At 35.5% G+C, this 23,399-nt stretch overlaps 1 protein-coding gene across 4 annotated transcripts in view; it reads left to right on the top strand.

The window, feature by feature from the left end:
* The window catches only part of TNKS2 (tankyrase 2), a 30,043-nt gene extending 7,450 nt beyond the window's left edge, over positions 1–22,593 (top strand). The window contains exons 5-28 of one of the 4 annotated variants that reach the window (XM_062619474.1): positions 144–219; positions 1,512–1,606; positions 2,790–2,856; positions 4,378–4,564; positions 5,468–5,589; positions 6,080–6,171; positions 6,271–6,349; positions 7,296–7,467; positions 8,188–8,267; positions 8,643–8,788; positions 9,194–9,359; positions 9,656–9,875; positions 10,267–10,376; positions 10,849–10,920; positions 11,100–11,288; positions 12,025–12,277; positions 12,871–12,953; positions 13,528–13,648; positions 15,681–15,778; positions 16,283–16,357; positions 17,381–17,486; positions 19,014–19,200; positions 19,908–20,064; positions 20,378–22,593. In XM_062619474.1, coding sequence (XP_062475458.1) covers positions 144–219; positions 1,512–1,606; positions 2,790–2,856; positions 4,378–4,564; positions 5,468–5,589; positions 6,080–6,171; positions 6,271–6,349; positions 7,296–7,467; positions 8,188–8,267; positions 8,643–8,788; positions 9,194–9,359; positions 9,656–9,875; positions 10,267–10,376; positions 10,849–10,920; positions 11,100–11,288; positions 12,025–12,277; positions 12,871–12,953; positions 13,528–13,648; positions 15,681–15,778; positions 16,283–16,357; positions 17,381–17,486; positions 19,014–19,200; positions 19,908–20,064; positions 20,378–20,440 — 3,016 coding nt within the window. In that variant the 3' untranslated portion in view covers positions 20,441–22,593. Of the gene's footprint in view, positions 1–143; positions 220–480; positions 597–1,511; positions 1,607–2,789; positions 2,857–4,377; positions 4,565–5,467; positions 5,590–6,079; positions 6,172–6,270; positions 6,350–7,295; positions 7,468–8,187; positions 8,268–8,642; positions 8,789–9,193; positions 9,360–9,655; positions 9,876–10,266; positions 10,377–10,848; positions 10,921–11,099; positions 11,289–12,024; positions 12,278–12,870; positions 12,954–13,527; positions 13,649–15,680; positions 15,779–16,282; positions 16,358–17,380; positions 17,487–19,013; positions 19,201–19,907; positions 20,065–20,377 lie in introns of those variants that run through there. The other 3 variants (XM_062619477.1, XM_062619475.1, XM_062619476.1) reach the window with 3 other exon arrangements.
* The last annotated feature ends 806 nt before the right edge of the window (positions 22,594–23,399 follow it).

The following is a 23,399-nucleotide window of genomic DNA, read 5'->3' as shown; positions in this document are numbered from 1 at the left end:
TCCTTTTAATGCTGACAGCACATCAGCAAATGTATTAGTTTAAAACAGGTCTAGCAAACGTAGCAAGGAAAAATGTAAAACATTAGAAGCTACTAAAAATTGAAATACAAATATTTTTGCCCATTTTGTATCTCGTTTTTCAGGAGTGGAAATGAAGAAAAGATGATGTCTCTTCTTACACCATTAAATGTTAACTGTCATGCAAGCGATGGCAGAAAGGTATTTTTATTTAAAACCTGATTTAAAATCAGTTCACTCTCATATGTTTCACAGTTACTATTTGACCAGATTTTAAGAATGGTAAACTTAGATTCTATCCATTTCCTTTAATGTATGTGGGAAAATAAGATTGTACCTCTCTAGCAGTGTAGCTGATTTTTTTGTTTGTTTGTTTTTTAACCTTAAAAGGATTGTGTAGGTATTTCCATCTGGGAGCAGTAAACAAACACCTTTTCAATTGGAACTTATGCTTGACCTTTTCATGGATTCTTATTGCTATCACAGAGAGATACACACAGGTTCCTTATTTTGCCATGCAGCCTAGGCAAGTTATTGCTGCTGTTTCAGGAGCAAGCTGTTTATTGCTACAAGTATTGGTAAGGAACTACATGAAAAATGTTCAAAATCTGCATTCTAAAAAGTCCTGATAATCCCCTGGGTTCAGCCCCTGACCTACTGAAGATTCAGATTATTGAGTATCAATTTTTGGCATCCTCATTGTTCTTATTAAGTATGTGTACTCATTCACTTAAGTTTTGTTTGAATTAGGTTTCCCTATTTAAGGCTTTGTGGTAAGATTTTGGGATCTCCAAAACACTTATGCATCTGTATTTTCTCATCTTCTACTCATGAGACTCATCTTCTAGGAGCCATACAAGCCCAGTTCAGTTGATGGGTTTGTAAATGAAGAGGATAAGATTTCTCTTAACTAATTTGTAGCACTGCCTCTGGTGCTGCTGATGGGAATGCTTGAGTGGGTTTGCCACAAAAGATCATAGAGCAGTTACCCAAGTGCTGTGTGGAGGGTGAGAATTTACAAGAGAAGGTTAAGTTACTGCACTCACAGATGTGGATTACAATCTCTGTTGATAATTTTTACACTTCATCTATTGATTGACAGGGAGACCTCTTTATAATTTAGCAGTCATAATTTCTAATGGCCATCTTATTTCCCTTTTCAGAAGGGCCGTAGTTTGTCCCAGCAAAGTCTGTAGGCTAAAAGACAAAAGCAGACTGCAGGACTCAAAAATCCTTTAAGGTCTTCATTGCCAGAACGTATTAGTGATGGAGTAAATTTAGGATTTGTGTTTCTGATGACTGCTAGAGTGGTCAGTAAACAATGAACATAGTTATCAAATGTCTGATGCAAGCACTCTGGGTTTGTTTTTTTTTTATGTTGCAATTATTTTAAGGATTTCAGTAACTAGTACTGTTAAGTTTTGAAAAAAATAAATATAAAATCAACCCTTTGATTTTGTATTACTGATTAATTCTACATTCTGTCATTTCAGTCTACTCCTTTACATTTAGCAGCTGGGTATAACCGTGTAAAAATAGTACAGCTCTTATTGCAACATGGGGCTGACGTACATGCTAAGGATAAAGGGTAGGTTCCTTTTTTCATTTGTTCAGAATAAACAGAATTTGTTTAAAATTGAGAAGAAGTAAAGAAGAGTAATACTGTTTTAGCCATGAAGAATTTCTGACTTGAGACCATTATGTCATTTTTAACTTTTCTGTTATGACAAAAATGCAAAGTGTACAGGCTTGAGACTTGTGCATCAATCGAATCTAAATTGAGCTCACTGTAGAACATGCTGCCTTTTAGGTATCACTAGCCAAATTCTTATGTCTTGTTTAATAAAATGCATTCATACAGCACTGTGAATGAAGTCATCAAATATTTCGATGATTGAATCAATCTTAATTTTCTTCTTTTAAGTTTCTGCACTTCTTTTTTTTGCAAAAGAATATGATAAAAATTGAAGGTCTGTTTCACAGGGCTTTTATTTGGGCTACATTTTCAAGCATTTGGTTGCTATGTAAAGAAATGTAGTGAAATCCAGGCATGCTAAGTTTCGTTACATAAAATATAATGCAAAACCTACTTTTAAAATGTGTATTGATGTACATTAAAGTTTATGGAAAACAAACTCTTACTCCTTTTTTTTGCTAGGATCACTTCACTGCTACGTAAATAGCTGCCTGATCATACAGCTTTAATGTCCCCCTGGGGTTGTAATTCAATTCTGTAATTTCTCCCGTACTAGCTCACAGTGAAAGAATTCACTTCGAGCAATTTCTCACTTGCTCCTAAGATGATGGGGTTTGAGAGCTTATGAAGCTAGCTCTAAACCTCTGTGGTTCTGCTGTTGTTGTACATATTGTTCCTTAAACATTAGCCAATAATACTTGGCTAGTTTCTAAGGGAGAAGATAATCTTACAGCAAAGTTCCTGTGATAAAGGAAATAATTACTGGCACGCCTGAAAATCCACTGTAGATAGTTCTTCTTGCTTAGGATTCTGAGTCTCACCAGAATGACTTCATTTGCAGTAGACATCGCTCATCTTCTGTTTATTTTAAACATTTATTGTTATGAAAAATGCTGAAGTTATTTTCTGGGTTCTTCTCCAGCTTCGTATTTCCCCTCAACTTCCTTTGAACACCTCTGATATTTTTATAAAGTGATCAAGGTGCAGCACAGTGCCATTTGCAATGTTACAGATGCATTTGAAATTGAAATACACATACTAAGATAATCATCCTGCCCCTCTCTCTCCTATATAGAGATTTGGTGCCACTTCACAATGCCTGTTCCTATGGTCATTATGAAGTAACAGAGCTTCTAGTAAAGGTTAGTCTTTGAAGAGATAAAATTGCACATTATTAAGTAAGAACAGTTTATAATAGACTACTTCAAGTTGCATATATTTTGTACTTAGAGTTACAAAACTTAAAGAATGGTAGGCTGCTTTTGCTTGACATGTTAGTGTTTGCTAAGCTGTAGCTACAGAATCTTCTGCTTGCAAGGAAGCTTTTATCCTTATAAATGTGCTTTCTGTTTTTAACTCTCTCTGCTCCAAAGCTTAATGCTTTTGTGCCACCAAGTAAAAAATTCTTATATCAACCTTTCCACCCTCACTCACTCAAAAAAAAAAAAAAGTAAAACCCATAAAACAAACAAACAAAAAAAACAAAACCAAACCAATGCTGGCAATAGAAAAGTATTTCAGAAGATGGAGGTTTTTGAAAATACTGGAAAGATCGTAAATGTTTTAAAATTAAGGAGTAATCAGCCTCTTAAGAGAATGAACTTTACAAAATTAATTCTGGCTCTAAATTGTAGCATTCACACTAAAGAAGGAGAAATGTGTAAATTTTCTTAATGTAAGTGAAACCTTGGAACTGAAGTGGCTTATCTGGGTTATGTTAATCTTGAAGATAAAGTATGATGTGCATTAAACTACTGACTCAAAGATGTGGCCTGCAAAGTCTGTGAGTGGTGTCCACCAAAGGACCTTGTGCCCATTCTCAGCTGCTACAATAAATCATGATCATTATAACAGCTGAGGTGTTCTGTTAGATAACTCTGGGAGTTTGGATGCTCAGGTTATAGCTGTTGTTGTCCTGTTATGTATGTCTCAGTCCCCACTACTTCTGTGTGTCTATTGGTTTAGGAAAAACTACGTAAAAAAACTGACAAAAAAAAACACTAATGATATTTTTTTTTAAATTCAGAGGCCAATTGTAAAGTGAATCTTTACAATTGTAGTACTGGACAAAGAAACTCTTTTGCCTAAACACTGCTGTTGTGTCTTAACTGTCAAGTTACAGTTACATTCCCTCTTGGATTTCAGCTCCAGTGAATCTTGAATTATTTTTTGCAAAGCACTAAGGTTTTAACTGGAACAATGGGAAAGAGCATGTTCTGTCAGACTGTTGAAGTCAACTTTGAGTACCTATAACCTTCTAGATACCTTGGCATTCTTATCTTGGGGACTATTCACAGAACATGAATGTATTTTAGTGCAACTTAGACTTTTTCTGGAGCTTCTTGAAAGGTGGTTTAGAGTATATGAATTAGGCTCTTCAATTAACAGACCTGTAGCAGAGCTACTCTTTGAAATTCTGGAGAAAGCCTGAAGAGACTACCCTGCCTTTGAATTCTTTGAATGTACATGTGAGACACCAGAAGATTAGCAACTGCAATGTGCTGAAATTTGTTATGTTGGAAATTAGTGTCTGGAGAATGTCTTGGATACAGTTTGCATAGAAGCATTGATTTTTATTATAACAATCTACTGCATTGAAATTAATGATAGAAGTCTTTCTAATTATATGGTTTTGATATTGCACCTTTTTTACCCCTTTCAAGCATGGAGCATGTGTGAATGCAATGGATCTGTGGCAATTCACCCCTCTGCATGAAGCAGCTTCTAAGAACAGGGTGGAAGTATGCTCTCTTTTGTTAAGTTATGGTGCTGACCCAACACTGTTGAACTGTCACAACAAAAGCACCATTGATTTGGCTCCAACACCCCAATTAAAAGAACGATTAGCATGTGAGTATAAAGTGAGATCAGTTATTGACTGTAATGTGTACTTAGGTTCCCTAGACAAGTGACCTGCCAGAAATCAGATTATAGAAAATGCTTACACTTTCCAAGCAATTGTGCAATGTTGGACAGTACATTACATTGTTTAAAATTTATGATTGCTATGTTTTTTGAATGTAGGCATTTAAAATAATTTTATGGTCAGTTTTATAGTCATGTGGTTATGGTGGGGTTTGTAACTTTTCTTCCCTGAACGACCTTGCCAGTACACTTTCATTTGCCATACTTGGTCCTTTCATTGCATCAAGACTTGAAATATTTGTTTTTATTCCACTGTTTTGTTTGAAGAAAAGAAAAAGCATAACTCTTTAGAATGCTCAATATGTTTGAATGTGCCACAATTGCTGGAAGTTCAGAGAAATTGATAAAAGACATTGCCTGTTGTCCAGCATACTTAAGGAGTTGGAAAGAATGCCCTCAAATCCTGTCCTTGAGTGGCCAAACAATAACTTCTGGGGTATGTACAAAAATTATCAGTAAATACTACGTTAGACTTCATGTTAGCATCTAGAAATGGTTTGTCAAGGGCAGGTCAGGAGTAGAGTTTTATATATGCTAGAATTGGTATGTACGTGAAGAGTAGAAACTAGAACAGTGGCAAGTAAAATAGTTCTTGTTCAGCCAGCGTGGATGTCTCTGGCTTTAGTGTAGAAACAAAGTATATTCATTTAGTGTTTCAAGTTAGCTAACAAGTTCTGTCAAGTGATATAAAAGGTTAAGTCTGAGTTGGAAATGTCTGCACTGTGGTCTGCTGAATAAAATGATTTTTATCTAAGTGAAAGAAACATTCTTCTTGATGCTTCTCAAGTTGAGTATAACCTGCTGGTATGTATCTATTTCTTTTTAAAGATGAATTCAAAGGTCACTCACTGCTACAGGCTGCAAGAGAATCAGATGTAGCTCGTATAAAGAAACATCTTTCTTTGGAGACAGTGAACTTCAAACATCCTCAAACACATGAGACGGCATTGGTAATATTTCAGGATTTATTAATTATTTTGCATATGTTGTGGCTGACCTAAACTTACTTGGTAATAGTTCAGAACTGAAAATTTCAGTGTCAGACAGTGTAATTCAAACCAACCTCGAATATCCAGTGTCTAGTTAAGCAATATTAATATTTTGCTGTTAATGTTAAGACTAAATTGCCTGTTTAATTTGTCTAAATGACTGGTTTTCTGTAGTCTAGTTTTAAGCAACAGCAAGCTACGTATGTGAGCTTTGTAAAGTATGAAGGGTTCTAGCAGTTATTGGAGAGGGAGCTCTGGAAAATACCAGTGTAAATACAAAAGCCTGTGTGGAATCTCCCAAATTAATAAGCTTCTGCATGTTTTGTTTTATTGGTTTTTTTTTTGCTGTTGACTCTGCATATAACCAGCTCTTAACTGTCAGCTGATCAGCAAGCAGTAAAACCTGTATATTGCTAGCCAGCTGTAATGCTATACTTTTTAATGTTCTCAGCACTGTGCTGCTGCATCTCCATATCCCAAGAGAAAACAAGTATGTGAATTGCTACTGAGGAAAGGAGCTAACATCAATGAAAAAACGAAAGAGTGAGTGGTTCCAAATTATTACTCTAAACTTCTTGTTTAGAAGATTTTGCAAAATACATGTTGAGTTATTCTTTTCTTTTTTTTTTTTTTTTGAAAAAGCTTCTTGACTCCTTTGCATGTGGCATCAGAAAAGGCTCATAATGATGTTGTTGAAGTAGTTGTGAAACATGAAGCTAAGGTATGAGTTACTGTTCATACTTCTTTTTTTTGAGGTTTGCCTACTACGTAGGTTTTCATACCATGAGAATGGTACCCTTTACATTGGAACCCTATACATTGAGGCATCTTGTTGGTTTGGTCTTATAAGAAGTGTGGATGTAGTCCTCACTGTTAACTGGAATCTTATAGAGTGTCTGATTCAGTGTTTATTCAGTGATTCAGTAATAGTGAAATGCTTAAGGAAAAAAAAAGTAGGGGATATATATATTAACAACAAGAAGCTAGACAAACCTGTGTAACAGGTAGACTTCATGTGATGTTGTGTGCAGTAAAAACTACAATGAAGGCAAATATTAAATCATAACACAATGTTTAGTTTAAATTTCCACAAAAAGAGAAAATGGAAAGGAGGCACTATCTAATGCTTGAGTCCTCCAGGACTGGAACTGATTCTGTCACAGGAATTTGATTACAGCCTGACTGCAGTGAAGTTTCCAAGATCAAACCAGAGAAACAGTAGGGAATGCAAGTAACCTTTGGGTGCAGAGTTTTAAACTGTTAAGTACACCTTGACTGAAATGCACAAAAAGTTCTCAGTCTGAAAAAACACAATAAGCCAATGCATGTAAAAGCTTTACAGTGTTAGCACTGAGGTTTTGTGCTGCCATGAGTAGAATAATGGCAGTAAAATAATAACTTCTGTATGCAGTTAAATTCTGTAATTGTTTCTGCTGGATTATCCACATGCCTCTAAAGGGAGGCTTATTCTTCCTCAGTAAATGCAGTTAAAATTTATGAACTGCTGGTTTTTTTTAGATTTTATTTCTTAAAATGTCATGCCCTTTGGAAATGTGCTTCATATGTTATTTTGATTAAAGTCAGAAGAATACTTGTGAAATGCTCCCAGTCAGCAATGCAAATACCTTTAAGTTTCAATGGTGGTATTTCTTGTCTGTTATTTTTAGGTTAATGCATTAGATAACCTTGGCCAGACCTCTCTTCATAGAGCAGCACATTGTGGTCATCTTCAGACATGCAAGTTGCTATTGAGTTCTGGATGTGATCCTTCCATTGTGTCTCTGCAGGGCTTTACAGCCTTGCAAATGGGGACTGAAAGTGTGCAACAGCTACTACAAGGTATAACTGTTTTAGTCAAGATCTACTTCTGAAGTAATGTGGTGCTTTGTTTTACTTGCCATTTCAAGTGCTGTCAAGAAATAATAGTAAATAAAAGTCAAGAAAAAAAAAAAGGCTTTCTAGGCTTTCTACAAAAGGCAGTACTGGTTTGTGCAATTCAGTAACCAGGTTTACAGGGAGACTGCCTACTCTATGTGTAGTTGAAATATCATATGCTCTCTGGGATTCAGTTCCACAGATTGTTAGAGGTGCGCAGACTGATTTCATGGTTTCATAGCCACCTGGAATAATTATAGAAAAATCCGGACATAGGGAGGGGGGAATCTTTTATGTAGAAAATTAGTTTCAGAAGCAAAAAATAGCTGCTTTGTATTTGTGAGCATATGAGGGGTACCTGGATTTTCAAGAGTAACGTTTGGATGTTATACACATAGGTAAGCTTCTTGATACAGTCTAATTCCGAAATTGAAATAAGAAGGTTTGTTTGGTTCCACAGGACTTCAAAATGGATAGGAAGCATGTTGCTAAAGGCAACTTTCAAAGCCATGTTAGAGATAATATCTGCAGTTGTAGATAGTAAGAAAAGACAAAACCTGTCTATAATTGGTTAACGTTTTTTTTTAAAAGGGAAATAATTGAAATACTCAAATGATTTCCTGTCTTAACAAATTCCTTCAACTGCATACACTTACCTTTCTTGGAATCTCATTTATTTTGCAGAAGGTATCCCATTAGGAAATTCTGATGCAGATCGACAGTTGCTGGAGGCCGCAAAGGCTGGAGATGTGGATACTGTAAAAGTAAGCTTAAACCTGTCCTAAGAACAAGAGGGAATTATATCCCAAACTATAATTTCACAAGCCCTTCATTGACTGCTTTAGAATTGTGATCCCTGTTCTAAAATCTTTGTATTGCACAGATACTACAGATGACAAAATGTAATATTCGCTATGTCCAAAAGTTTGTCTGTATAGAAATCATGTAAATTTGGGAGGAGGGAATTTTTTCTCTTTGCACACAATCTATGATTAGTAATCATTTTATGCAAAAAAAAATTAAGAAATAAACTTCCTAATGTAAACAATTTTTAAAAATTAAATGTGTATAACATGACTAAATTAAGATGTGACAACACTAGATATAGTGATGTATCTTTTGTTTTGGTCATTTCACAGAAACTATGTACAGTTCAAAGCGTGAACTGCAGAGATATTGAAGGACGTCAGTCTACACCACTTCATTTTGCAGCTGGGTATAATAGAGTATCCGTTGTCGAATATCTTCTTCAGCATGGAGCTGATGTGCATGCGAAAGATAAGGGGTAGATACTCAAATGTGTATTTTCTTGCAACTGTAATTGCTGATAACTTTTTGGCTCTTGAATGTTGCTAGCTGGTAAACATCCTATCTTTCAACTTTTTTTATTTTCATGTAAAGTTCTGTTAGATGTTCAGAGCATCCATGAAAGCATTTGTCAGTACTTGAGACTAGGGCGACAAGAATTTCTCTAGCCCTGTGTTTTTATATCTCTTCAGTGCCAGTGATGGTCGCTTTCTTACTACTTTGGCAGTAGATACTCCTACTGTATTAGACTATTGTGAAAAAAAAAAAAAAACAAACAAATTGTTACGGTTTGATTGCTGAAGGTGTATTTTAAGTTTGTATCACTTTGTGAAAAAAGACCCAATTTTAAGATAATTTCTGCCTTTTTTTTAATTGCTTCCAGAGGACTTGTCCCTTTACATAATGCTTGCTCATATGGTCACTATGAAGTTGCAGAACTGCTGGTTAAACATGGTGCAGTTGTCAATGTAGCTGATTTGTGGAAATTCACTCCCTTGCATGAAGCTGCAGCAAAAGGAAAATACGAGATTTGCAAACTCCTGTTACAGGTATTACATATGTTGGAGAGAGGTTACTTTCTTCTCTTTCTTGTTCAATCTGAAATGTGATTGGACTTCTTGAGAAATTGACTTGTATTTTATGGTTTATAAATTGAGCTAAATGTGTGTTTTCAGTAAAAGGGATACTATAAGCAACTACATTGTCCTTTTTCATACAGTAAATGGAAGGCTCTATGGAAGATCTGAATATGTGTCAGAATATCTGGTCAATGATGCATAGGATACCTAAGATGCAACATGTTTATTCTACTTATATACTTACCACCTGTTTTTGATGTGCATAGCATGGAGCTGACCCTACAAAGAAAAACAGAGATGGAAATACTCCACTAGACCTTGTTAAAGATGGTGATACTGATATTCAAGACCTACTTAGAGGAGATGCAGCTCTACTAGATGCTGCCAAGAAAGGTTGCTTGGCCCGAGTGAAAAAGCTGTGTTCACCTGACAATGTCAACTGTCGGGACACACAAGGACGGCATTCAACACCACTACATTTAGCAGGTCAGTGTTTTAATTAAGTGGTTTGATCAGAGTTACTGATCAAGTCTGAACTTTCTGTGTCTAAGTTGGAGTGTAGCCTCAAGCTAGAGGATTCTTTATTTTCTCTTTAAGAGTTAATCTTATATTGCTCTTCTAAACTACTTAATGACTTCAATTTCCTATTATCTCTAGCCAAGAGGACCTTTTATCGTTAACTAGCAGAGGTTTTAAACCCAAATCCTGTTAAAATAGGGTGAAACTGTCCTTACTGATAGGTAATAAATACACTGTCTTCACTGCTGTTGACATCTTAACTTTCAAGTAATTTAAGTGAGCTGATACTTCTCTATAGCCTGTTGAGGATGTTTTTTTTTTAATATGTCTACTTATTCTGGCTTTTGCAACCTTCCAGCTGGTTACAACAATTTGGAGGTTGCGGAATACCTGTTACAGCATGGAGCAGATGTGAATGCACAGGATAAAGGAGGTTTGATTCCTCTGCATAATGCTGCATCTTATGGGGTAAATATTTCAAACTTTCTGAGGCTTTATTAATTTTTAAATAAATAACTGAGGTGATACATTTCAGTGACAGCATTGTGAGCCAATGCTTTCTAGAAGGCTTTTGCCATTGAGTTGTAATGTAATCCTACTTGTAAAACACATAAAAAAAAATTTGATTATAGGCAGCTGATTGTAAAGGTGAAGACTCTTCTGAATTTGTAAAATTATGGTTGGAGTTTACGGAATTAAGTTATCTGAACATAAACACTTAGAAAGCCAGCAGTCTGGAAGGTGTTCCATAAAATGCATTTTCTTACCTGTGGTAGTCAAATTTTATCAGCAAGATCTCATTTTCACTTACTTGGCTGGTGTTGAGACACTAACTGGTTTTCTGTACTTCCTGGATCTTTGTGTTCAGATAAGTTTTTATTCAAAACAGTTAGGAGTACTTTCCAAACTAGAAGTTCAAATTCATGCTTTTTTCCTTCAGATTCCCCTGGATTTGGGATTCTGTTGTAGTCTGTCCTTTTTTCACAAGAGAAGAAATCTTAACTTTTTACTGGTATGTTTCTGGTGAGGAAGAAAATACCTTGTTTAATACATTTTTTTAATCATAATGAGAAAGTAAATGTATTTTAAGAAAATTCAGAATGAGGATTACAGAGAAGTATCAGTAATAGTTCTGCATTACTTTAATACACTGTGGTACCTTGGGATTTAACAGATGTTCTTATTTTCCAGCATGTTGATGTAGCAGCTTTACTTATAAAGTATAATGCATGTGTGAATGCTACGGACAAATGGGCTTTCACACCTCTGCATGAAGCAGCCCAAAAAGGAAGGACACAGCTTTGTGCCTTGTTACTGGCACATGGGGCTGATCCTACTCTGAAAAATCAGGAAGGACAAACGCCATTGGACCTGGTCACTGTAAGTGATGGGGTTCTTCTTGGGAAATCTGTACTTGTCTGCCATTTGGGGCAGCTCATACAAAAACTGTCCTAAAAAAATGTAATACATCAACTTCTGTAAAATCTTAAATACTGCAGTTTCTCTGGTGTGTTATGTGTATCTGGTAAGGAAAGTCAGGAGAGCCTTTATAAACCTGCCTGAAATATTTTCTTGCGCTAGACTTCGTATTTCAAGATTGGGCGGAGGGATGGCACAAACAGACAAAGCCCACACACCCACAAAAGGAATTCATGCTTGCTTATAATTTGATGCTTTTAATTATGTGTTTATATTTTGACTACAACAAAAGTTGTGGTGATACATTGTATGCAAACTTTGTAGCAACATAACTTTAAGAAGCTATCTGCTGTTAAGTTTTTGGATTATTTTTTTTCCTAAGTGTTACAGTACAATTCCAAGCCGCACTCAGAGTAACCGTTCTGGTTTGTAAATTCTGGTTGCCATTGGAAGCTTTTGCTTGGTTTTCCTAGCAAATGAATTCTGTTTAAATATCCCTGAAGGTTTTTAGAAATATTGAAGTCTCTACTTTCTATCTTATTACAGTTTTTACTTATAAGCATTTTACAGTTTCATGTATGCTGTTGGCACAAAAGGCCATTTGTAAAGAAGTCTGGAATAATGATAATGCATTCTCGAAAAAAAGCACTATATGAAAGTGTTCCTCTGTTTTAATAAGTTGCTTTCTGTTATTTAGGCAGATGATGTCAGTGCATTATTGACAGCGGCAATGCCTCCTTCTGCCTTACCGACTTGCTACAAACCTCAGGTTATAAGTGTGTCTCAGACTACAGGTTCTGCAGCTGATTCCCTGTCTTCTGTTCCATCCAGTCCATCCAGTCTGTCTGCTGCAAGTAGTCTCGACAACTTGTCTGGTAGTTTTTCTGAACTTCCTTCTGTTGTTGCTACAAGCAGCACAGAAGGAGGTACTGTTCTGGAGAAGAAAGAAGGTGAGGCTTTCTCAGGAATGAATAATGTTTTCTACTGTGTGGTAAAAAGAATACACAAGTTCCAACACATGCATACAGTATCCGGATTCCTTGTGATGTCTCATTAACAATGAATGAAAGTCTTGTATACGATTTCAGTACTTTCCCATTATAGAATCTTTAAAACTTTTTTTTTTTTTTTTGCTGTACAAAACCAAAATATCTTTTAAAAAAGACATCAAGTGAACCTTGGCTCCATACCAACCAGTATTTTACTACAAACTTTATCTAGTTTCCAGGAGCCTGTTCTTGGATCAGGTATCTTAAAAAGCTTACTTCTGTAATGTTTTATGTCTGAAAATATTTGCTGTTTGCACGTGTGTTTCTGCACATTAGTTGCTTACTTTGTGGAAGCACAAAGACTGCTGTTGGAGCAGGGGTAGAAATTTTAGAGTGTTGGGGTAGATTAGGTAGTAGTTGGCACTGGTTAGTTAGGTACCATCTGCAAAAGACCAGGAATTTTGTATGTCTCGTTGCCACAGACAGTGAGGTGCTTGTTATTTATTTTACAATAGGTGTATGAATGTTCATTGTGAGTTTTTCTTCTTACGCAGTTTCAGGTGTGGATTTCAGCATAAATCAGTTTGTGCGGAACCTTGGCCTTGAACATCTAATTGACATATTTGAGAGAGAACAGGTACGTAGCTATGTTTATTTCCAAATACTCAGCTAGAAAGCAGTGGAATAAATACTGACTGTTTAAAATAAAATCATGAGACAGTTTTAAAATGAATGTCAAAATGAGTGGAATGAGGGAAAGGAGTGCAAGTGGAGTTTTTAAATTGATATCCAGTATAAACAGAGATTAAAATACCTGTATATGTAAAAAAACTGGGAGCAATAATCTCTATATCAGTTTTAGAGTGTAGGCAAGTTTCCTTTCAATGGTATAAATGATAGAGTAAACAAGTAGTCAGTGTTGCTTAGTCATTTCTGGGTTTGTTTCTATTGGCTTGAATACATCTAAAAATTGTATTTCTCAATCGGAAACGTGATCCTTGCAAACAGTATGAATTACATAAATGTAGCATGCAGAATATTTAGTTAAAGAAAAGTTTGGAGAAAACAGTAAAAAGTCAAGTTTCCAATGTTTTTGTTCTTTTCACACTTGCTTTTTGTCTCAACTACAGTGAAGTATTTTCACTATCATTCACAGCTGTTCTAGTCTGTTTATTGTGTTGCACAAAAAAATCGTGTTGCTTTCATTATAGATAACACTGGATGTACTGGTTGAAATGGGACACAAAGAATTGAAGGAAATTGGAATTAATGCTTATGGCCATAGGCATAAAATCATTAAAGGAGTTGAAAGACTCATTTCTGGACAACAAGGTATGTAGCTGTTTCAAATTGCTGTGTAACATCTTAAAGCCTTTAAAGAATCCATTTCTGTAAATGCTGTAGGTTAAATGGAACTTCAGATGATGTCTCCTGACTTGAAACATGAGCACTTTTACTTGTGCTGTGAATCTTGCCTTTTAGTTCCCTCTTACCCACCCACCGCGGCTTTGTGATCATTTATCAGAGCAGTCTGGCTGCATACAAGACAAACCTTTTTTTCTTCCTTGTCTCACTGAAACATCACTTACTATTGTTTTCTTGTGTTGCATAGAAATTGAATAAATAAGTTAGAATTCAGAGGATATTTTTCCCCTCTTGAGACACCATTTGTGAATTCTCGTTCTAAAATCTGCACACCATAGTGAGTCACTGTCCCAAGCTCGAAATTTTTCCTCCTTAAACAGTATTAACCAAGCCTTGAGATAATCCTTTTCCTAGTAATGAAGTATTTAAGCAAATCTTTGTAATTTTGTCTTAATTGTCAAATGATTTTTGACAGATGCATTGGTATTTTGGATTGAAGTTACTTTCAAGGTATCATTTCATTGTCTGAGTTCTAAGTTTACTGAACTGGTAATTGTGCTGGTTTTGCCTTCCAAGTAGACATGATATATTTTTGAGCATGTGTATGTTTGTACATATTTTAGTATGTTTGAATATAGACAACGTCAAACTTCTAAATTTTTCACTACTTCCACCCCCATTCTTTCTAGACTCTTGCTGTCTAGCTGTAAGAGGCCTGGCATTTTCATTTGTAACTTAACCGCAGGCATAAATACTTAAACTGAGTATTTCAACAGCCCTTGATTTATTTTCTAGGGTGTGTTTCTGGGGTGGGGAGGATTGTTGCCGTTAGGTTGTTCTGTCAGTTTTCTGTATGTTGCCCTTGGGCTCTTGCACTCAGGTATGTTTTCATTAATATTTTGGCATCTCTTCCTGAGCACAGTTACTGCTATTATTTCAAGGTTAGTAGGGCTTTTCTGAAAGAGCGTGTTTTTTTTGGTTCCTTCTTGCCAGTTTTTTGTTCCTGAGCACATTATTCCAGTTCCACGCTGCTACCATGAGGCTTCTGACTTTGTATGAATCTGTAATTTCCCTTTTCCACACATTACTGCTTTCTAGAGAGATTATCTAACTCTGGTCACCTGCTGGTTGTCTGCAAAGGCCGTGGGCAAAAGGACATGATGCACACTGTCTTTGTATTCTGATATGCAGAAATTACATTTCCATTACTTGCCAGTTGTGATTGAAGTCTGTACACAAATTGACAATGGATTCCACATAAAATGTCTTTTTTGTTTGTTTGGGCATATTTGGAATGACAGAGAAATTTCATTTAAGCATTTAATATCAGGCTTAGGCCTTTTATGTTCACAGACTATCTTAGTTCTTTTGTCAGCTCTTTTCTGCACAATACATTGGAAAAAATATTCCTACTGAATTAGCACTTGAAGTCAGTTCTGTTGTTCATGATACAACTGCCATCAGTAGATATGGATACAGGACAGGTTGCTCGCTATTTCACTGCCTAGAGTTGAAATAAACTCTTAAGTAAGCAACTGCTTACATACAGTTTCCCTGTCATGTATCTTAATATAGTGAGGTAAGCATAGATAAATGGGTTAGTGTTTCTTACTGAAACAATGATTGATCTGTATCCACAGATCAATGAAAATGATTGCAGTTGATCTGCATCCAGACCCAGCTGCTGTGCCGTACTTCTCATTACATTTATAGTGTATGCATCATTATGGCTATAAACAGAGATGATGAAAAAGTTTGCTTGAAACTAATGAAATTGGGTGATCACCTTTTGACATTCACATAAATGTACAGAGCTGATGGAAAGCAATTAAAGTCATTGATAATCTCTGCCTTCCTTAGCAGCTAACCTCTTCATTTTGTAAACTGAGTTTTGAGAAAATGGTCCATTTAAAAAGAAAGATTTCTTACTGATATCATTCAAAATCAGCAGGCTTCAAGCAGTTTCTGAAACTGTTGTAATGTTTTGTTACATTCGCAGGACTAAACCCATACCTGACTCTAAATACTTCTGGTAGCGGAACTATTCTTATAGATCTTTCCACTGAAGACAAGGAATTTCAATCAGTAGAAGAGGAGGTATGCCTTTCTTTGTAGCCTTTCCCTATTGTTGTTATTTCTATTCAAGTAGATAAAGGAGTATCACTAGACAACTTAACAATGCAATGAACATTGCTAAGACTAAGAAAAATTTGCGTAAGGATACTTCAAATTTCCAGCTTTGACTGCACTGCTTATAATCTGTGCTCCTATTTCTTGTACACAGTTTTAAGTCATTTCCTTCCAGAGTGTCATCATCGCAAAGGACAAAATTCTGAAGAAACAATATTCTAAATAGAATAGTGTCAATCTTTTTCAGTTTGCAAACTATAGACCGTAGACTCTTCAAGATATGTTTCTTAAACCTGTTCCTGTGCATCCACGAAATCTGGCATTACTTAATACAGAGGCATTGCCTAAAACGTTCTTGTATGATTATTTTTTTAAGAAAAAAAATCTGTTGGTTATTTGATTGGGTGAAGGATGTATGTTTTGAATGTGCTCTGAAGCAAATTGATCCTACTTAAAATTCTCAATCTTCAGATGCAGAGTACTGTCCGAGAGCATAGGGATGGAGGACATGCTGGCGGGGTCTTCAACAGATACAACATCTTAAAGGTAGCTGGTACATCTTTATGGTCAGTGGTTACACCCTTAGAGTTTTGGCTGAAAATAAAATGCCCATAAAATGTTCTTAATTTTTTTTTTGAGTTCCGTAATGTAGTAAGATGTGCTGTTCTGAGACAAGCACAGGAAAAGTATCTTCCAGGCAAATTCAAAGAGTAAGAGTATATAGAAAAACTGCTTATGAATTAATAGGCATTAGGAAATATTATCAGAAATTGACATAGAAGGACCTCACAGAAAACTGCAGAATGTTTGGAAAAAAAAAAGACAAGGTTTCTGTTGAGGGAGTATCGGGGGAAAAAACAGCAAGAAGTGAAAGCAAAGCTCTTGAAGTATGGAAGTAAGGTTACCTATTTCGGCTTGATTTAGCACCAGGGAAGTTTAAAACACCAGGTAGCAGACAACCTTGCATTAAATAATTTAGTGAAATTTTGGTTTATATTCTTTTTTCCTCTAAATAAATGGTAATTTTCATTAAAATGATAGATTTTGATTTGCAAGTACTACAAAGTTTTAATCTGAACTGATGTTACAGTTTTCCTGGTAAAACTGATACGCTGCATCTACAAACAAGGCTTTGCCAGTATCCAGCATACCTCTGCTGCAGAATTTACTTTCTTTTTGAAGTATTCTAGAAGTCTTCAAAGAAGACACTTCTTTATTTACTAGATGATCTTTTTACTAATGGTTTGGCGTCAAGCTATGTTTGGAACAAAACTCAAGTACAACTGTGACTAAGCCTGCTAAATCTAAATTAAGAAGTATTGCTCAACAGATGGTTTAAATTAATTCTTAATTAAGCATATAATTAGGATTTCCTTAAGTTATGCCACAACAATCAGTTTTTGCAGTATAAATTAGAGAATTTGTTTCATTGAGTTCTAAGGAAGATATTCTTGTTTAAGTGACAATGTAAGTTTACTGTGGCATAGCTGCTATAGGCTAAACATCTGTCAAGTAAAGTAAATGGAAATTTTCAGTTTCAGGATGGAACTTACATTTTTGATGTTTCAGATTCAGAAAGTGTGCAACAAAAAACTATGGGAAAGATACACTCACAGAAGGAAAGAGGTCTCTGAAGAGAATCATAACCATGCCAATGAAAGGATGCTCTTTCATGGTGAGACACTGAATGCACCTTATGAACTCATTTCACCATCAACACTTTATTGGAGAGTTTGTCCTGTCTCAAATTTTCTCAGTTGAAATAGGTTCTAGGTTTTGCATGAGTTTTATATGGTCAAGTGTGTGTGTCCCAGGGAAAATAAAATGTGTGTGGGAAAATAAAATGCATCATTCTGCTGAAATTTGCATCTACTTATCTCTTCCCAAAGGAGACTTCAAAGGTCTAAATGAAAACACAGTGGTTAATGAATGGAGAATCAGGAGTGTGCCTCCTCCTTGGCTGAGTTACTGATTCTGCTTTATCAGAATGAACAAAGTGGTTAAGGGTGAAAGTTTATTATGCTATGATTTGGTTTGGGATAGGATTTTTTTGTTTTCTTGTTTTTATAACTTGATAAGTTCTTGTTCATCATTCCAGAAAGGTAATTAGCAAATTAAAGCCAACTGAAAGCTCAGCTGTGCACAAATACATAGCAAGCTCACAATACATGCTTACAAGTGAAAGCTACATAGATTCCATCGTAATACATCAGCATTGGAAGCGGCAGTAACACAATAACTACTTGCCCAAACTCATAGATATCTAAATCCTGTCTCTTGACTGTGGTCTGTACCCCTGTGAAAGGAAACCATCTGCTAATGGAATAAACTGTTTTTTAAAGGAAAGTCTGTAATCAGATAACAATATTATCCCTGGAATAAAGCAGTTAATGTCTTTTGAGTGTTCTACTTTTTTAAGACTTTAGGGTTTTTTGTGTGGTTGTTGTTTTTTTTTGTTGTTTTTTTTTTTTTAAGCATTAGCACATGTCTTTAACCACGTATGTCATTTGCAGAAGATAAAAAGCAGTTGTCATGAGTTTCTCTTATTCTCATCTGGAAGGTTCTTCTGCTTCATATATAGTTTTATCATCTTTAGGGTGGACAATAAGGTTTTGGATTATTTTCACTGTAATTCCCAACATAACTCTTAAATTCCATGCTCTTTTAGAACAGCTTTTCTCTAAAAGTGCTTGCATATTTATATATACTGTGATAAAAATACTTACTTTAAAAAAATGCACTTTTTGTGAAAATTAATGATTATCAGGTGTCCTGAGATGCAAAGACTACCATTTTGAACAGATTATTCATTAAGGCTAAATTTTATCACCACTGCAAACAAATAAGTAGTGGTTTACATTTATTGTTTTTTTAGATGCAATCCTGGTGTAAGGAAGGAGGAGGGATTTGTGTAGCAGTGTATTCAATGAATCTTGGTTAGAATGAAACTCTTATCGAAGCAAGTACAGATTCATAGAGCCTTCTCTTGCAGCAAGGGTTGTCTTGGATATTATCCTATGTAAATCTTTGTTAAAAATGTACACTTCTCAGCTACTGTCCTTTGTATTTAGCAAATTGGCTGAGTAAATCTGAGGTCAAAACTTCTGGAGATTGATTTCCTTGTGTGTATAGAAAAAATGTGCAAAAAAAAATACAAATCTCTGTATACTACATTTTCAGTATTTTACTTCCTTTCTCTTAGGCTCCCCATTTGTGAATGCCATCATTCACAAAGGCTTTGATGAGAGGCATGCCTACATAGGTGGCATGTTTGGAGCTGGGATTTATTTTGCTGAAAATTCTTCCAAAAGCAATCAATATGTGTATGGCATTGGAGGTGGCACTGGATGTCCAATTCACAAAGATAGATCTTGTTATGTTTGCCACAGGTAAGTCCTCAGAAATAATCTGATTTTGCTTTTGTGTATTGTGCTATAGTCCATCAAGTCTGCAAGTCTCTGTCTGTGAAGAAGGATTTGCTTGGAAACCAAACCTTCTCAGCACTCTCTATATGCCAGGCCTAATACTTTCAGAAAACTTTGATATTTAAGTCTTAAAGAAACTTTAACTATCTTCAATGCATTTAACCTAACTTTTGCCCATAACTTGCTGTTAAAATCAGACTTGGGTAGCCAGAGAGTGAAGAGGATCTGCTAGATGCTTGTGTGAAAGGTGCAGCAATGAGGGTTTAGTCCATTGCCTGTTACATAGAAAAGAGAAATTCCGTGATATTCAGGTGCTGTGTTTCTATGAGGTGGGTGTACTTTGTAACAGTCAGCCTCACTGACTGCTGCTTCGCACACTAAAACACAGGTGTACTTGGCCTTGATGTTGATTTGACTATTGGATAACTGTTGGATACAAATCTAGTGTTAGAACAAGTGAATTAAGGGGGGGGGGGAAGGAGACACCCTCAGAAAACTAGGGAGCATAACTTCTGTCCTTCAGAACAAAAGGTAGTGAATTACAAAGAGTGACTGAAGTGGCTTTAAAGTTCTACTCTTCTCCTCAAGTGAATGTTTCAAATTCCAAAGATAGTCTTTCTGGAGCTTCACAAACAATATATGTCCATGGTCCTTTTTCCCTTTTAACACAGGCAATTGCTGTTTTGTCGTGTAACACTGGGCAAGTCTTTCCTGCAGTTCAGTGCTATGAAAATGGCTCATTCTCCCCCAGGACATCACTCGGTTACTGGAAGACCCAGTGTAAATGGATTGGCATTGGCAGAATATGTCATTTACAGAGGGGAGCAGGTAAATAACATCTGATTTTTCAAATATTATTTTTTAAAGCATGGAATGTGTTGGGGTTTAGTTTTGGGGGGGGTTGGTAGGTTTGGGGTTTTTCTTTCTTTTGAGCTGCTAGGACTTGCTTTTGTCTCAAACTCTAGCTGTGGTTGCAGGTAAAAGGGTTAGTTTCCTGAATGCTCCAGGCATTTTACCTTTGACATTTTGCCTTATTTTCTGTGGCATAAATACCTTTTTTTCCCCTCTCTAGCAAACACTTTGAATTTATCCAGTAAATGAAATGAAATTGTAATAAAGAATGTCTGTGTTGCTTTTTCAGGCTTATCCAGAATACTTGATCACTTACCAGATTATGAAACCTGAAACCACCACTGAAGCTTAAGACAAATTACTTGTGGAAAACCATCAGACTTTGGATATGAAGATACCAATGGCTGCCATCCTGTTAATTATAAGTTGTTGAAAAACTTTCATCCACAGGTGGTGTGGTAGCAAATGTGAACAAAATATGCCATTTTTGACTTGATAAAGCTTTAATAATGTACAGTATGTTTTCTAAAATTTCAGAAATGTCCTCTTTTTCAGCACTTTAACAGATACCATTCCAGGCATAAACTGGGGTTTGGCTGTACTAAATTATAAACAAAAGTTAACTTGAAACAATGGTTTTATACAAAACTGCATTGAAATTTAGTAGAACTTGTAATGCTCTATACAGGAATGCATTTTACTAATATTGTGTTCTTTAAAACACTGCATTTACACTGAAAACGTTTTCATTTGTAAAACTGTAAATAAGAGCTTTTGTACTATTTACATTGCTTTGTAATATAAGTGTTTTAGAACTGCAACCTTGTACAAAATGTTTTTTCCAGATATTGGTTTGTTCATCTGTGTTTCCTCATGCACGATTAATTTGAAAAGCAATTTTTTTCAGGGTTTATCACTTATTTCTGAGGGAGAAAGCAAATTTTATCTGAAGAGGTTTAGAAATATGCAACTTTAGATTGAATACACAAATTTTTGTGCTGTATTTTAATTTATGAAAAACATATTCCTGAGAATGATGGTCTATGAAAACAGAATGTTCCAGCTGAATACAAAAGTGTTTTTCCAGCTACTTCCTAGAGTTGCATATTTTATTTCTATAAAATGTCTTCTGAAGTTTTTTATTTAACTATAGGTATAGTTAACCTGTATCCTCACTTCAAGGCTAGTAGACCTTGCAAGTTACAGTTTTAGTAAATTATTTTCTTTGAATGTAGTTGGAAAATTAACCTCAAGGAGGTCTTTCTTGAGTTCCTCTTGCTTACATTTAAGCCAGGAAGTTAAATAGTTTATTCCTAATATGAGGGCATACAACTTGGCCTTTTTTGTATGCTTATTTTAGTAAATTAATCTACCTGTTGGTGCCCTAAGGATATGAGTATTGTGAGGTGGAAATGTTAAAAACCATCTTGTCATCTCCTGTGTTTCTTCCATGTTAACATTCAAGCTGTAGTTGAAGCAGGTGTGTAGAAGTGTGTTTATCTGCAGTGCTTTTGGCTGAGTGGAACTGGTCGGGGTGCAAGGTTCTGCTCCATGTGCTCGGCCGGCTGGACAAAGAGTGTGTAAGTGGGATGAGCAGCTCTTGCAGCAGTGTTTGGTTGGTTACCAGGGCCTTTGGTAGCCCTGGTAAGACTGCTTGGATGGAGGAAGAGTGCAAAAGATACAGCCCCCTTCTCAAGACTCATTCGGGGTTACTGAATGCGACGATTAGTTTGGTCAGCCCTGTCATAGCTCTCTTGTGTATTCTGCTTCTCTTCCATCTGCAGTTTTTACCTACATATTTCAAAAATATGTAAATACAAATTATAATACATTTGGGGTTAAAGTGGTTAAGAGTATATTTTAGTTGTTTCATATTTACATGCAAGACACTATCCCAGAAGACAATTTGTTTGCAGGGCATGTTATCATACCATGGTTTTAAATGTAGTAACTGGTCAAGATAATGAAATCGTCTTGCTGATGTGGTGGTTATGTGATTATGCTCTATGTAAAAATGTATTGAACCTTACCCGGTTATGTGGGGAATCTGAATAATAACTTGCAGAAGGTCATATTGGCTATGAATAAAAAAGGCTTTGATTTTTAGGTACTTTCTCCCAGCATGTTGCCTGTTCCTTAGGTATAGTAATGCTGGAATTGGTGTTCATGCAAAATCTGTTAAGTATGTTTAAAACTTTTTTGTTATTGCTAAAATGCTTCAGTCTCTATGAATGATCGCTTAATGTCTTGTAAAATATTGTGGTATGATAGCATTTTAAGTGATACCACAATGTTGGTTTTGTCTGGGGATTTTTTGAGCTGTTTTTTTGCATGACATACCTTGCACTCTGAAGATGGAAGCTGTAATGATTTGATAATACTGACTATTGAGGTGAACCTTTAATCTCTTGTGCAATTAGTTCTGCTTTACTCATATTGAAGTGTCTTTACATGTACTGTATGACATTCCATATCCATTTAACACTAAATAAATTTAATTCACTGGTTTTCTGGTAGTATGGGAGTAATTAAGGATGTAGTATGTCAACCCATTGTTTTAAATGGAAGCATGCACAATACTATAACAAGCTACATCATTAGATGCAAAATTAATTGCATTGACTAAAAAAGCTTTAAATGTGGATGAAAAACTAACAACTTTAGCTATTAGTGAAAGCGTTTTAATAAATCCAGAAATAAGCTTTAATTTATGCATTTAAAACTCTATTATATGGTCCAAAACTTAAAAAGAAAGCTGCCTTACGTTGGTTTTGTAAAATGAAAAGTAGCCTTACAGATAACTACACAGGTAGCAGTATGATACATACGTGAGCAACAACAAAAGTACTGCTTAGATCACATGTAGTGCAGTGAGTACTTTGTTTTGGTAGGACCACTTACATGGTAGTTTCCAAACCAGACTTGCGTAGATGATTTAAATAAATGTGAGCACTAGAGGGCAGGAGAGCAAAAGTTTAGTAAGATCAAGGGTAATTAAAATTTTTACAGTATCTTGGGAATACAAGTTCTGATAAAATTGCTTCTGAAAATTCCACCTATCAAGGTTGTAAAAAATTAAAATTAGCTTTCTGTTCTGCATTACGTTTTTTTAAAAAAACTAAGCAATGTTTATGAAATCAAGTGCTGCCGCTAAGTAAATTGAAAATGTTAGGGGGTTTTTCTTAAAAACTTTACTCCGAACTTAGACCTCAGTTCTTAGAAATTAAAAAATAATTAAGCTAAACTCTTCTGTCACACTAAAAAAATTAATATCCGTACAATGCACATGCAAGAGGTTGTTGGCACTAATA

Source organism: Pezoporus occidentalis, unplaced genomic scaffold (assembly GCF_034315485.1).
Source record: "Pezoporus occidentalis ecotype Australia unplaced genomic scaffold, CSIRO_AGI_Poc_V1 ctg210, whole genome shotgun sequence".
Lineage (NCBI taxonomy): Eukaryota > Metazoa > Chordata > Aves > Psittaciformes > Psittacidae > Pezoporus > Pezoporus occidentalis.
The sequence above is the reverse complement of the archived record's forward strand: the minus strand, read 5'-3'. Positions and strand labels throughout refer to the sequence as shown.